The sequence below is a fragment of the Coloeus monedula genome, assembly GCF_965178545.1.
Source record: "Coloeus monedula genome assembly, chromosome: 21".
NCBI lineage: Eukaryota > Metazoa > Chordata > Aves > Passeriformes > Corvidae > Coloeus > Coloeus monedula.
In genome coordinates this window covers 4,277,246-4,292,088 of record NC_138801.1, presented here as the reverse complement: position 1 = coordinate 4,292,088, position 14,843 = coordinate 4,277,246, and the positions used below count along the sequence as shown (strand labels likewise).

The 14,843-nt window shown below is 47.1% G+C and overlaps 1 protein-coding gene across 1 annotated transcript in view; it reads left to right on the top strand.

Moving 5' to 3' along the window:
* The window catches only part of CFAP77 (cilia and flagella associated protein 77), a gene marked incomplete at both ends in the record, with an annotated part of 56,997 nt that overhangs the window by 29,680 nt on the left and 12,474 nt on the right, over nt 1-14,843 (top strand). The window contains 2 exons of the mRNA XM_082295140.1: nt 3,461-3,560; nt 4,090-4,306. Coding sequence (XP_082151266.1) covers nt 3,461-3,560; nt 4,090-4,306 — 317 coding nt within the window. The remainder of the gene's footprint in view (nt 1-3,460; nt 3,561-4,089; nt 4,307-14,843) is intronic.

The window sequence follows — 14,843 nt, the reverse complement described above, 5'->3', positions numbered from 1 at the left end:
AAATCCACATCTCAGTCTCTTTCTGTACCTCTCTGCATGGACACGTCTCCTGCCTCTCTGAGTCATCTTTAGCAAATTGATGCAACGTGTGTTGCTGGGCCATGAACACCAGGGGATGGAACACAAATAAGTCTTGCAACAAAACCTGGAATCCTTAAAGGTTTTGCACTCCCTTAAACCTTTGCAATGCCTCCACTTCTAGAAACAGACACCTTTCAGAGCCTTCCTCTTCCTTTGCAGCAAACATTTTCCAACACTCAAATGCAAATCCAGGGCTCAAGCTTAGGGCTGCACAGATCAGAAACTACCTGGCAAAGGCTGGGGATAACTCAATACACCCAACAGCACTCACTTTTCAGCCAACCAAGGTACCCCCACTGATCAAACACCCCCAACACTGCCACTCTGAGCATGGCACCCTCCAAACCCCACCCAGACACACCTGGTTCAACCAGGGAAATTACCACGTTCAAGGGGAAAGGATGCATCAGCCAAGCCCTTAAAGACAGTTTGAGAGAGCAAACAAAGCCTCAGCGCACATCTCTTGCAGCCCTACAAGGTGTTGATCTCTGCTGGGTGCTCTGGGAATGCTTCAGGAAAAAGTCTAGAGCTGTCTTTTCCAAACTGGCTGGATAAACAACATTTAAGATGCTGGATTTTCCTCACTGAGGTCGTAAAGGGAGAAAACTTGCAGAAGGTACCCAGAGAAAATTAGGACTGCCTGGGATGCAGAGAGAGACGGTTTTAATTAGAGCCAAGAGGTGGGAAATAAGGCAGAGAAATGACATCTTAATGAGGTTTAATGAAGTTGTCTGCTGATGGGCACAGCTGTCAGACAGATCTGTATTCCAGCCAAGCAGCTTTGTGACAGGCTAAACCTGAACACAGAGAACAGTGCTGGAACTGGGAGAGAAAGAAAAAAAAGACCTTCTGCATCAGCTTTGGCTCAGTTTCCCCACTGCTTTATGACAGAGCACACCTATAATGCCCCAGGACAAACAAATGAAACCAGCCCGTGAGCTGGAAACAGCATTTTGCTAATTTATGAATGAGAAAGGCTGTAATCTTGGATTACACCGAGCAAGATTCATTCCTGCTACATCCTTCCCCTTCTTTGCTTTTGTAGGTAAAAGATGTTGGCAGGCAACCAGAGTCCTCTGCTTTCCTTGATTTTTCTTCAGGCACAGATTCTCTCCATGTTCAACATATTGGACCAGATTTTTTTTTTTTAATTAATTATCCAGCACCTTCAGTTTTATTTATTCAGTGCAAAGTGACTGTAAAATGCCACCTGATCATAGAAGGAAAGAGCATGCACTCATTTTGTGATGGAGGAAACACCCAACTGTGTTAACTTCAGGTGCTCTGCAAAAGGGACTCTTTAAATCCCGTAATTTCTTCCATTCTAGAATTCTGCACTCAAGGGTCTGGAAGCAGCTTTGCCACAGGTTACAAACCTCTCTCCTTTCCTGCAGTTTCTCAGTGATTTGCTCCCATCTGCCACACCTTTGCCACCATGGCAGATTTCTGACCTCACTTCCCCGAGCCGCTATCAGAACGTGATCCCAGGAAAACGCCTTTTCTCATGCTTCTGAGGAACATTACACCATTTCCCTTGTACACCAGTGACAACTAATCTAAAAATAGCTGTAAATACAGGAGGAATCGATCAGCAGTGAAAGCTCCTTTATCATCCCTGGCAGCGGTTTACGCGCTGTGCGCGAGCTCCCGGCACACACAGAGGGCACAGATGGTTTGTCACTGCCGGGTGGCATCGCACCCATGGTGGCACTAAAACCCCACTCACTGCCCTCATGCTTGGTGCTGGATAAGGGACAGTCCCTCCCTCTGCTCGAGGCTCACAGGAGGCAGGTGGGGAAATGCAGCCGTGGTTGCATCACGTGGCTGAATTGATGGGTTTTAGAAAGGGCTGTTTGCAACAAAGGATCTGTAGTTTCGCACAGGGCAGGTCCATAAAACTCATTTTCTGGTGAACTTGTGCTCCTGAGAGCCATGGGAATGCCAAACCTGCTTTAGAGCATCACAAGTGTAAAAGTTTGAGGAATTACAAGCACATTTTAGAGACCTCAACACAGAGCCCTCTTGAAAGGTGCCAGTTCTGGACAGGGGTTATTAACCTTCACTCTCCAGGCAAAACTGGCTCAGTGAGAGTTTTGCCTGAGCTGAGGGTGATGCAGAAGAGCACACTGGAAAGCAGCCACCATGCCATCAGTGTACAGGGGAGCCACGGCTGCTCTGAGGCCCTGGCCAGGATTTGTGCAGTGCTGACTGGGAGCAAAAGAAAGATTTGGGTTTGGATGATGTTCCTACACAAGCAGCTCCAGTGAGCTGGGTCCTTTATCAACATGCACAGCCTCAGCCTGCCATGGTGGCAAGCTGGAGATGGTTCATTTGCAGTTTCTTTTCCACTGGCTCTCTGCAGAAAGGGCTGTGTTTGATTCAGCATCTCCTGGCCCGGCGTGTTCACCCATGAGGAGCACCAGAATGGTATTTCAGTACTTTCGTTCTCCCAACAAGACCTACAATATCCCAGCTCCTCTAACACCCTTCCCATGGAAAATAGCCAGTCCCGAAGCACCCACACCCTGCCCTCAGGGCTCCTGGGGACTTGTTGCCTGACTCTGCTCCAGCCTTCCCTGGCAGGAACACACAGCCCCAAGTGCCAGGCTCCCTCCCCTTCCCTCCTCTGCTGCCTCCCTTTCAAGCAGCAATGAGGTTCCAAGACACACATCCTGCAGTGACTTCACCATGGAGATGGGAGGGAGGAGACAAAGGGGTGAGGAGAGGTCAGTTAATCCCACAGACACCACCAGGCTGGGACACACATGAGCTAGGGAAGAGTTCATTTGAAAACTAAATAGAAATGAGGTTATTGAGCTCTAGTTCTCTTCTGTGCTATAAACTCCAGGCTCTGCTCTCCCTTCTTCAGCCCCCTTATCCTCCTCCTGCAGCATGCCTTGTGTCTTGATTATTCCCAGGCAGGAGCAGCCATGTGATTGTGCCTGGGGAAGTTTATGTCAGTTTTCTAGGAGGATGCACAACTTGGAAATGAAATAACTCAAAGTAAAGTTAAGACTAGCTGCAGTCTCCCCAGCAGATACCACAGCTGGGCATCCCCACCAAAGCAGAGATTAACCAAACAAGAAGAGCTCAAGTCCATATCTATTGAGTCAGGATCCCTATTTCCAGCAAGGCTAGGTCTCTTTATAACTCAAATACAAACTTCTGTGAAATTCAGCATCCTTTAGGCTTCAGCTCCTTTTTGCACTGTGGCACTCACTTGTGCAGTGGGATTCAAACCCTTGCCAAGTGGCCACTCCTGGTACTTGTGGCCGTGTTCTGCTACAAACTTCTGTTTTCAGGGGATTTTTCATATCAGAAAAGGTCTTTATGCTTCTCTGTTAATTCTCTATATGCTTCTCTTTTCCCTTTTCTGCAGCCAGAAGTGGGGAAGCCCATGAGAAACTGCTACTCCCTGCCAGGCCCTGATTTTACCTATGGGATGTACTTGCACAAGAGAGATGGAGGAGTCCCTGAAGGTAGGACACTGCCCCTAAAACACAGACCTGCAACAAAGTTCTGATGCTAGTAGCAACACTCATCTCCTTCCCAGGGCTCTTCAATACTTCTCGTCAAGCTGAAAGTGCAGAACTCCAACATTTACCCACTTTCATTAATATCACCCCAACTGCTTGGTGACCAGTGAAGTTTCTCTGTCACATTGGAAACTTTCAGAGGCTCACACAGAGCCCAGGCAAAGAGGGTGCACCTGCAGAGGGTGATGCACCTGGCCACTGTTGTAACTTTGTCAGGGCTCCTGCTTTGTGCTCTCAGGAAATCAGGCATCCTGAGCAAGCCAGGGTGGAGGGCGAGAAGACATCCAATTCAGATGGGATTAGGGATGCAGTGGGACAGGGTATGAAGTTCACTGCACAGTGAAGTCGTGACAAAATGGACCTTAGCCACACAAGACCCCCATGCAGGGTGCACACACATCAATCTGCTTTCCCAAACAGGAGTTAGCCATGATGCCTCATCTTTTTCTCTCCTATTTCCTTCCATCTCCAGCCATAGGCCACTGGGACGCAGTGAAGGCCAAGCCTCATATAAGGGTCATGCCCCGAGACTTTGTCACCATGGGCCGCATGGCTGTGGATGAAGGCTGCACCACGGCCCGTGAGTTTGCTCTGTACTACAAGTTCAAGGACATTCGCTGCAAAGATGAGGGGATACTCAGATATGGTTGCAAGATACCTCCAGGCATGACTTTCGGCAGGCCAGCACGGTAAGGGGGAAGACTTGGGCCCTCCTCAGAATGAAATTATCCCTTCCTTCCCTCACACCTACTCTCTCACACCTCCATCTCTCCCCAGTCTCAGTTACCACAGTCCCCAAAGCAGAAGTGTCCTGAACCTGGATGTCACAGCATCACATCCATGTCTGATGACACTTCTGACAGATAATCAACTACCTGAATCTAACAGACGTGCCATGACACAGCCTCATTTCACCTGTGGCATTAAGGGCTTGAAGCCTCTTAAAAATATCTTCAATGCCAACCCTTTAATCTAAAGGAATATAAAGAGCTGTCAGCCGGAAAATCAGCATCCCAGGGTCAGCAAATCAGAGCAACAGCATTTCTACCTCTCTGCACTGGTGGAAATACTCTGGTGGAGTTAAAGAACAGTTCAAGTTCTTTATCCTATCCTCTCCCACTTAGTTCATCACCCTGCATTGGGCAGAAATTGGTAGTAGAGCAGGATAGAGGCAAAGAAACTTCTCACTGCCAGTGCAACTCCAGCACAAACCGGTGCTCAAAGCCTCTGAAAGTCCTGCTACTGCTGGAGCCCAGGGGGGTTTCTTGCTCTGTGCATGTCTGGAGCAGGCATTAGGTTTCATTTTAAGAGCTAGATAATAATCACTACAAGCAAAATAACAGCTACAAATTCTAGAGAAAAGACATGATGAACAGCACTGTGTATTTTACATGATAGTAAATGGGCTTTGCATATGCAAATTGAATGGATTTTAAAATGGTATTTAATGACAATTTTCGTAGCAGACATTAACATTAATTGCATCAAAATGAAAATGTAGCATTAGCTTGCTGTTAGCTGCAAATGCCCCAGCTATAAAGCTTTATCTTTATCAGTATCAGCCCTCACCGATGTGACAGGGCTGCTCTGCAAATTGCAGGCAAAAGGGCTTTTATGTTGCAAAAGTATCCCCCAATGTAGACCAAAATCAACATCAATTTTGCTTTATTTCTTCATAAACGGAGGTTAAACGGCTGCCTGTAAGAAGCCCAGGCATGCTTCAAAAGTTTTAAGGAAAATCTGCAGACCCCACAACAGCAGAAGTAGTGAGAAAGGGCTTTTAATTGAAAGTTATTATGGTACAACTTGCCTGCTCCTTAATAGCTACCTTTTAAGCAGACTGATTGTATTTATCCCTTTACTTTAAAAGCACGTTATAGATAAAACCGAATTGCTGGGATTATCAAGGAGTCGTTACAGCCATTTTGGTAAAAGTGGGAGTTTAACACACTTTTCCATGACTGGCAAGTTAAAGAGACCAGCTTTGGTGAGCATTCCTGGGACAAGCTGGTCCCTGGTCACAGCAAGACCTATTTTCCTAAAAATGACCTGGTTGTCAATGGATTTAAGTTGGTTTGGGACTCTAAGCCCTGTTTGATATTGTGCTGCTGCCTGGGAAGCTGCTCCCAAGTAAGGCACGTGCTTGTCTAGGGGCAGAAGAAAACGGTGGCAAACAGTCTTTTTCCATGACTCCAAGCACTCCATATCTTTTAGAAATAACAGATCTGATCAACATCTCAGGCACAGTGAAGTTTTTCAGCAAGAGCAGCGCCTGCCTGTCATCCCCCAGCACAGACAGTGTGGCTGAGGAGGCCAGAGAGCAAAGGTGCTTTCCCATGGCACTGGAAGCAGCTGGAAACACACTGCCTGATGATGGGGTGCTCTGGGACAGCCCAGAACCCCAATGCAGATCCTGCTCAGTCTGCACCCACAGCCCTGGGAATCCCACACTGTGGGAATTGCAGCTGGTGCCAGCCCACAGCCTTGGGGCTGGGCTGCTTCCCTGGGAAGCCAAATAACTCAGCAGCTGTCACAGGACCATGGCTGTGGCCGGTGGGTAAGGGGCAAGGGGCTTCTTGAGTCCTGGCAACTCATCTCCAGCCCCTCCTCAGGCCCTGGGCTGTGCTGCTAAAGGCTTCTGTCTCCTGGAGACACCAGGATCAGGAGTTCTCCCCAGGCTCACAGGCTGGGGCTCTCCTGGATCATCCCAGATAGAAACAAGCACAAAAGCTGAGGTTGCTATTAGTGCCTTGTTAATATCTGCCTGGCCCTGCTGCTGCTCTAACTTAGATCACTTGTGCCTCTGCTTTCTGCTCACGGTGTGTGGAGCATTTCACCAGGCAGCCTCAGACACTGCAGCGAGCTTTCTGAAGCTTTGAGGTCTCTTTCCTTTCTTTTCCTGGGATATTTACCTTCAAAGGTCACCCATACCCCTCTACAATTCCCCCCAGGCACCTTCCAGGAGAGAGAAGCAGCGTTGCTTTTTGCTGATTCCCCCCCCATTCTCTCCCTCCCTTTTCCCAGAGTAATGTTTGCTACGAATCATGTGGCCAGCTTTGTTGTGAGAGTCATAAAAAGGACATTTTTCATCTCTCCTTTTTCCTGCTCTCGCTCCCTTCTCTCTCTCAGTACCAGACAGAGATTTATTCCTTCCCTGATGCCTGTGGCATTCAGAGCTGGGAGGGGTCAGGGGAGGCACTGATGGGACATAATAGATAATGCAGTGGTTCCCCAGGGGCTTGTCCAGCTCCGGAGCCGATCCATCAGCAGGCAGTGCTCGTGCCAAGGTCAGCAGTAACGAGGATGTGGTGGGGTCCCAGCCTCTCCCGTGGGGCATCCTCCAGCCAGGCTCCCCCAGTTCATGCTCCAGCTCTCTGCAAGAGCTGCCGTGTGCAACCACACTTTGCAGGAGAGGACACATCCACTGTGTGCAGGTGCTGGGCTAACAGCACACAGGCTCAGCTTCACCTGCCCCAGCCCTCATCCCACCACACACAGCTCCACAGGCGCATCTTCCAAGGAAAATGCCTGTCTGAGCTAAATACCATCTACATGCCCTGTGCATGACACAGGACAGAGCTGCTGAGGGTTGCCATCCTCCCAGGTCTTTTCATTCAAAATAGCCCCACAGCACAGTGCTGCTGGCAAGTGTATCCAGCCCCCATACTCTGCAATAATAACCTTGTTTTACAAGGCAAAGGCTGGAGGGCACTGAGTGGGCTGGGGTTTGATAATACTGGAGACCTAAAGGCACAGAGGGTCTGTGAAGTCCTCCAGGATCTTCACTGGTGTCACTCCAGCCTGCTATTCAAAGTGCATTTGGAAACCCCAACAGATGTCCAGACCCACATTTATCCTCCTGACCACCACTTCTGATTGAATTTCACTGTGCACTGAAATTAGGCAACATTAAAGGATCATTTTTGGAACTAGAAGTAAACACAAAGATGTAGATGCTGTCTACAGCTAGATTTTAGATGCTATTGATCTGTGCAAGGTCACACAAGGAGTTTGAAGCCAGAACACTTCCAGCACACAGCTGGTACCCCAAGCACCAGTTCTCTCCCCAAGAGTGAGCAGGGCAGAGTGCACCCTCAGCATGGACACACTGCCCAGCACTGCCAGGGCTGCTCGGAGAGAAAAGCTTCCAGTCACCTCTTGGTGAGCGTCCTAATTCTGCCTGCTTCATCCCAGAGCCTATTCCTGGACACAAGGACTGCACAGACGTGCCATCCTCTGCCATTCTGCACCTGTACCTGCTCCAAACCCTGCATGGCCATAACCCTGCCTCCCACGGGCTGCCATGCACTTGGCAGTTGGCCTGGAGGTTGGGCTGACCTTGGGTGTGCTGGCAGGATTTCCCTGGCACTCTGTCATCCCCATGGCTCCTGCCGGGTCCCCCCCACCGTCTACCTTCGCTTCGACTGTCCCTTTCCTGAATTTTACATCCCATTTTCCTTCTGTCTTCATCTCCTGCCTCCATTTCACCTCCCATTCTCTAAAACAGCTCTTAATCCTTTGGCAGCTGTTTTCATCATGTTCCTGCAGCAAACTCACCTCTCCAAAGCGTTTGGTCACTGCAATCTCTCTTCTTCAAATTGTTACACTTGGCCAAGGACATCAGTTATCCAATACCTCCTCTTTAATTGGTATCATTTGCAATTGTCCCAGTCTTTCCCCTTCCCTGAGAAGAGAGATATCAATGCTCATGTACTGCTTAACAAGTGGCCTTTTCACCCAAAGTGTCTGTGCTGTTTGCACACAGCCAGAACAAAGTTTAGGAAGCTGCTCAAGAGGTGCTGAGGTATTTCCACTGACAGGTTTATTTTTGAGATACTTAAAGAACATTTCAGGTCGTTAATATATGGCTGTGGAAAGAAAGCTAATCTAGATGTAGACCAGCTGCAAAGATGTCAAAGAAATAATGTTGGAGAACAGAGGGTGTTCCTGGAAAGAACCCACCAGGAAACGATGGACAGGCAATAAAATTGAATATTACAGCAGGTGTGCATCTGACCCATGATCACTGGAAGTCAAAGAGAGTGTAAAGCCACCAAAATGCTAAAGATTAGGGCAAACAAAAGTTTTACAGAGAAAAAAACCCACTGAGGACTGACAAAACAGATTGTAAAAATGTAATACAGTGACTGGAATCACTGTCAGGCTCATGGCGACAGAAAAACGCAGGCAAGTTAAAAAATACAGGACTCCCATCAGCTCGGATAATTACATATCCTATCCAATTCCACAGTGAAAGGCACTCTGTGCCTCTGCCACCATTCTCACATTGCTAAGATAAGAATTTCTATTTCAAGAGTAGTTTTCTTCTCCTGGAAATGTTCCAGGCTGGGTATGTGGTCGCATCACTACCACAGAGCTCCCAGCCCCATCCGCCTGCATTGTGCCCAGCGGCTGCAGCAGCTGCTTGGGCAGAAGGACCTGTTACGCCCTTCAAAACATCCTGAGTGCACCACAAAGATACTGATTCCCCTCCAGAGTGGTTATTTGCTTGCTGTAAGAGTTTCTGACTACTTCAGGCTGACGGCTTAAGAGAAAATAAACAGCCAAGTCATGGTTTGGCATAAGGTTCAGGTCCTGCACATCAGCCACAGAGCTGGGAAAAAAGAGATCTGAAGGACAGATTTAGATCCCTTATTACCAACTAGTTTACACTGAATAGGGAAGTAATTCACTCTCACACAGACTGGCTGTTGTCTGTGGGTTTAGCTCCATCAATTATAGTCAGCTGAAAAAATTCTTAAAAAATTTTATCACCTAGAACTATTTCTGGCCACAAGTGGACCTTTTTCTTTGCCAACTTTTGCTTTTTCAGCCTGTGCAATGGAAACCTGGGTCGGGGGGAAATAACCACAGAATCCTTTCTGTGAAAAGAAAGCTTTTAAGCCCTCATCAACATCTTTTCCTTTCAAACAAAGTCATGTTCCCACCCAGCCATTGAGATTCAAGCATGGGATGGAGGTCAAGGGAAAGACCTTGTGCTTTGATTTCTTTTGCTCAGCATTGGAGGGGTTTTTTTCTTGGTTTTTCACTCGTTGGGATGTTTTGCATTTGTTGATGGCTGCAGACTGAGCATTGTTCACTCTCAGCCATAGATCTGGACCTCCAGGCAGAACAGCTCTGTCCCACAACCACATCCCACCTGAATTTCTCAGAGGATAATAGCAGATAGCAGAAGACAAATGAGCTGAAGACAAACCTAAATAATCTTCAATTAAGTCAGCCAAAGGGCATTTCCAACCCTAAAATCAATGCTAGCACACAAATTCCAGCTTGTCAAGCCAGTTATTTAATGGGTAAGAGCTGGCTTGGTGTCTTCACTGCAAGACACGTTTCCATATGTGCTTTTAGGACCAGTGCAAGCAAACATCTCAGTCGGCCTGGGAGGGAATAGTAAAGCAAATTGGTGCTCTTGTAACCATGTGTACTCCTAAGTACAGCTATGAGCATCTGATAAATCTTTTAAAGTGCATGTTTACAATGGATTTTATTCTTTTTACTGTTCTATACATATGAGCCCTCTGAGCAAAATAACAGATCCTCTGACACTTAGAAGCCACTGCCTCATTGGCTGCCTGCAGTGAAATAATTTATATTGTTATTTCCTCACCCAAATTACGAGGATTGTAAAGAAGCTTCAGAAATTCCGAGTAATCAGTGCTTTGGAGGCACAGATCCCGCGGCCGCCATGCGGGTGGAAGACCCACTATTGCAACTGAGAGTTTTGCCAGCCCAAAGACTGCAAAAAAAATTGGTCCCTGAGTGTTTTCTACCAATTTTTCTCTTGTTATTTTCTTCAGTGGTTAATGGAAAGCAAGGACAAGTGGAGATCATTTAAAGATGATCTTTCGGGCCTCTCCATGGGTTTACTGCCAGGACCTATTTAGAGAACCATAAAGCTGTAAGGGGCCTATAACTTTACTGTACAGTCCACAAGCTTCTTAGGAAAATGAAGAGCCTTTGGACTCACATCCAGCTTGTTTTGCCATGTCTCCCTCTCCTCACAAACACACCCACACACGCGTGCAGGGACTTTGAGCTGCTAATTGAATTCACCCTTGTGAAAGCCTTAACAAATTGTAAGTGACCTTTTATACAAATTTCAAAGTCAAGAATTCACCACTAACTGCACATCCCTCTTCTGCCATTCACTGTTATGCAAAACCCACAAACAATTAAAAGAAATAATGAAGAGCCCAGCGGCCCTCTTTCCTAATTAGCTGCAGGAGGCAGTGCTGGGGAGTTGGTTAAGTGCTTCAATTACCTCGGCCCTCCTCGCAGCCCTTGTTAGAAGAGACAGGTCCACGGGCCAAAGGGGAACAATTAAGGCGAGGCAGAGCCCGGCAGTTTGCAGGGGGATGCCGGGGCCGTGCCGGCTCTCGCTCAAGGGCCAGAGCTGTAATCATACCCCCGCTTCCTGCTGGGTTACACAGAGACAAATTAATGGGAGATAGATTGCTACCTGCAGCCCATCAGTAACGAGGGAGGAAGGGAGGCAATACAGCGCTACAAGGGAGCTGTAATCAGAATTTTCCTGTGCTCTCAGCCCCCTTTCAGGACGGAGGAACCTGAGCACTAATGCCTCGCTGCTGCCTACATTGGGGGTACCCCCACGGCCCCAAACAGAATCACAGACCCCAGCTTGTGCTTTATTTACTGAAGTTAATACCTGTGGTAGCTGCCCCAAGGAGCCCCACGCTCCAGAGATGCTGCAGACCAAACTGTTCCCCAGTAAAAAACTGGTTGGACTTGATCTTGGAGGTCTTTTCCAACCCTCATGTTTCTATAAGAAACCAACCTGAGCTGGTGGGAACGGGTTCTGCTGGCCTGACCACAAGCCATGGGGAGATTCTGTAAGGACACTTCTATCACAGCACAAATCCTTCCCAGCATGAAATAAAATAGAAAGGAATACAAAGGTAGTGCCCCTGTAGCTGTTTCCCCTGTGGACTGAAAGCCCCAAAGACAGATCCTGACTGTGCAACAAAAGAACATCTTAGATGGAAGGACACCAGCAACGACCAAACCCCCCTGAAACCTCATTAACCTTTCAAGAAGGGGTTAAAGTTTCAGCGTAGGCAGTGGTGCAGCAATACAATTTTAATGTCACAACCGTAGACAAATCCCATTCTGTGACTGATCTGTTGCATAAGCACCAGTGCAGGGCCAGATCCTGCTGCCTGTAAGCTGCCACTGGAATCGGAGCAGAGCTCTGGGCACAGCCCCAAGAGCTGCGCAGCCGCCAGGGAGCCGATGCCTCTGTGTGTCCTCTGCTCCCTGCTCCACTCCCGGCCCCAGCCCATCCTGAGCAGCAGCAGGAAAAGCACTGCCCTGGCTGCAGAGCCACACACAAACCCCACGGGCTGCGCTTTGCACTAAAATATTTACATGCTTTTGAATTATACAAGAAAAAAAAAAAAAAAAACACTCACAAGTCAAGTTTTTACCCTTTCACAACACAACTTAGCAATCAAATTGATTGCACCTTTCAAGCTGGTGTAAAGCCCCTTCCTGAGCAAAGTCCTTTCTATCCACTTTTGCAAAGTACCTTATTTTGCAGCTGATAGATAAACCTTTGAAAAGAAGTTTGAGGGGAGACTGACAACCTTGAAACCTCAAGAGCAGCATGGCATTGACGGGTGCGGCTCCCTGAGCTGAGTATTATAGATAGATTTTAATTTCATTTTAACAAAATAGCTGTCTCCAGTGGAAGAAGCATCAAGAGCTAAATGAGGACCCGTCTTGAGCTGAATCACGTTGAACAGACCTCGGCACTGTCATTGATTTTCTGGGAAGAAAAAAAATGCCTCTGGCTACTAAACCAAATTAGTAGTCACTGATGACCAATTATTTTGCCCCACTGTGAACGGGAAGGGGTACTAAAATTCCAGTTTGTCAGACCCAAGGCTCTCTTCTCAAACACCTTTCAACAAGCGTGTACCAAAAATCCCTCAGATGGTTCTGACGCCTTCCTGTTTTCGGCAACTTCTCCTTCTCCAAAGTTTTAATGAGCTGCTGCTCTGAGGATGGCCTGCCAGAAAGTGAGCCCATCCCAGCACGGTAGAGCACTATTTGGCATTGGCACAAATCACAGCTGTCAGGATTTATACACACATACACAAAAAAGTGTCAGCCTAATGTTTGCAAATTATAATTACCATTTCTCTTGCATGTCCCTGGTGCCTTCATTTTAGATAAATCCCAGCTCTGAGGTATCAGCTGCAAAGCACTGAAGGCTCATATTGAATAGAATAGATTTAACTAGTTTGTAGCTCATTTAAGGCCTACACTGTTTTATTTTAATATTGTTAATACTTTATTATACTTTTTAACACTGTTTTCACAGTAAAATAGCCTATTAGGAGGCTGCAGGTTCTTTTCTAGATGTCTGGCAGACTAGAATTCCACATCGTATAACCAAGTTAGCAGGTGCTTGTCATTTCAGTTGAAAATAGGTCTGTACCCTGACTCTTGAAAGTAAATTAGAGAGATTATATTAAAGAGACAGGAACTGTTTCAGGGATAATAGTTTTGAAAATGTGCACAGATAAATTTTAAAATATTTAGAAAATGTCAGCATTAGAAGTGGCTCCAACTATTTGACTATAAAAGGAAGCAGATGAGTATTTTTTTTTTCCTACAACTATAAATAATTTGTTACATCCTATCAGAACTTCTTTGCCTTTCCCTTGTGTGGCAGGGTGCTTGAGCCAAAACAAGGAGATCTGAGTTACTCTGAATGAGATGGGTTTTAATGTGCAATGAGCATTTCCAGCGGATGCTTCCCCTGCTCTCCCCGCAGCATCCGCAGACAGCAACGGCAAAACCCTCCCTGTTCAGGAGCGACATCTGGGCAGGGTGACAAAAGGAAAGGCAACACACAAGCCATTGATCCCTGTCCTTAAGTAACACTAAGGCAAAAGGACGTTTTCCCAAAGGCCAGCTGCAACTTAGAGCTGTCACACTGCCAAGCAGCACCGATATCGGGGCCAAATTCCCCGTCCACTCTGCTGAGATCAGGCTTTGACCTACAAAGGAAAAGCCGCCTCGCTGAGATCTCTCCAGTAACCTTAAAGAGGTGTTACCTGATATCCCCTGCTCTTCCCCACTTTTTCAGTGTTTCTCTCAAAGGAGGAAAAGCCAGATGAAGCCTCACATCCTCCAGCGCCACCAGGGCTTACATGGATAACCGAGCACACGAGCCATTCCCACTGATTTGAGAGAGGCAGTTCATGCGTGCATCATTCCAGGCATAATTCTATACTTTGCTGGATCAGGACTTAAATGTGATTAATCACACGGCAGGGAAGGATCTCTGAAGAGCATCAACCCAAATGCGTCCTTTCAAGCATTTACTTACAAGCCAGCTGTGGACTAATCAGTCACCAACTGGCTGGTCCACTGGAGATGGTAAAAGTCACCTCCATAGAGATGTGAAAACACATTCAACTTCCAAAAAAAAAAAAAAAGAAATCAATAATCAAAGGCTACACACAAAGGCTCAGTGCTTTCCTGCATCCATCCCTGCTATTCCTGCACACCAGGAAAGCTCGTGCCTTGGAGAGCAAAGGGACAGGAGCAAACAAGCAATGCTCACCACCACCAAGCAATTTACACCCCACTACAAGACTGGAGACCCACACAGACAGTAACACACTTGACCACAGGTTTGCCACGTCTTTTAACCTTTTAAATATATTGCCCAGCTCTGATCAGCATGAACTGCCAAACTGGAAGGGAAGGAGGGCAAAGAAGAAGGGACAGAGGGTAAATGTCAGTGTTGCCTTTGGCACCGGGTGTCTCCAGATAACAGTCTGGAGCAGCAGAGCTGATTTGTAAGCAAAGGCTTGAAAAGCCCTGCAGCATGTGATCTATGAAACAGGAGGCCTGCAGAAGGATGTCTCCTCTGATATGAATGTCCCCTTGGGATGTATATTGCTGGATTGCACATCCAGTATCATTAGAAAACACAACCATAGATTAGGCTGTTTTGAAGCATGTGGTGTGCAATAATTAAGTAATAAAAGTCACCACGGGGGTGAAGGAACAAGAAACAGAAGAGTTACTATTTGCATACACAGTGCTGGCACCCTCCGTGATCATCAAGGATTCTCCAGGCTGCTAAAAGCTGGCAGCTGTCAATTCTGGACCCAGTCCTGCCATAAACCACAAAACACCAGCTCGCTCTGTGGCACTAGGCTCTTTGCA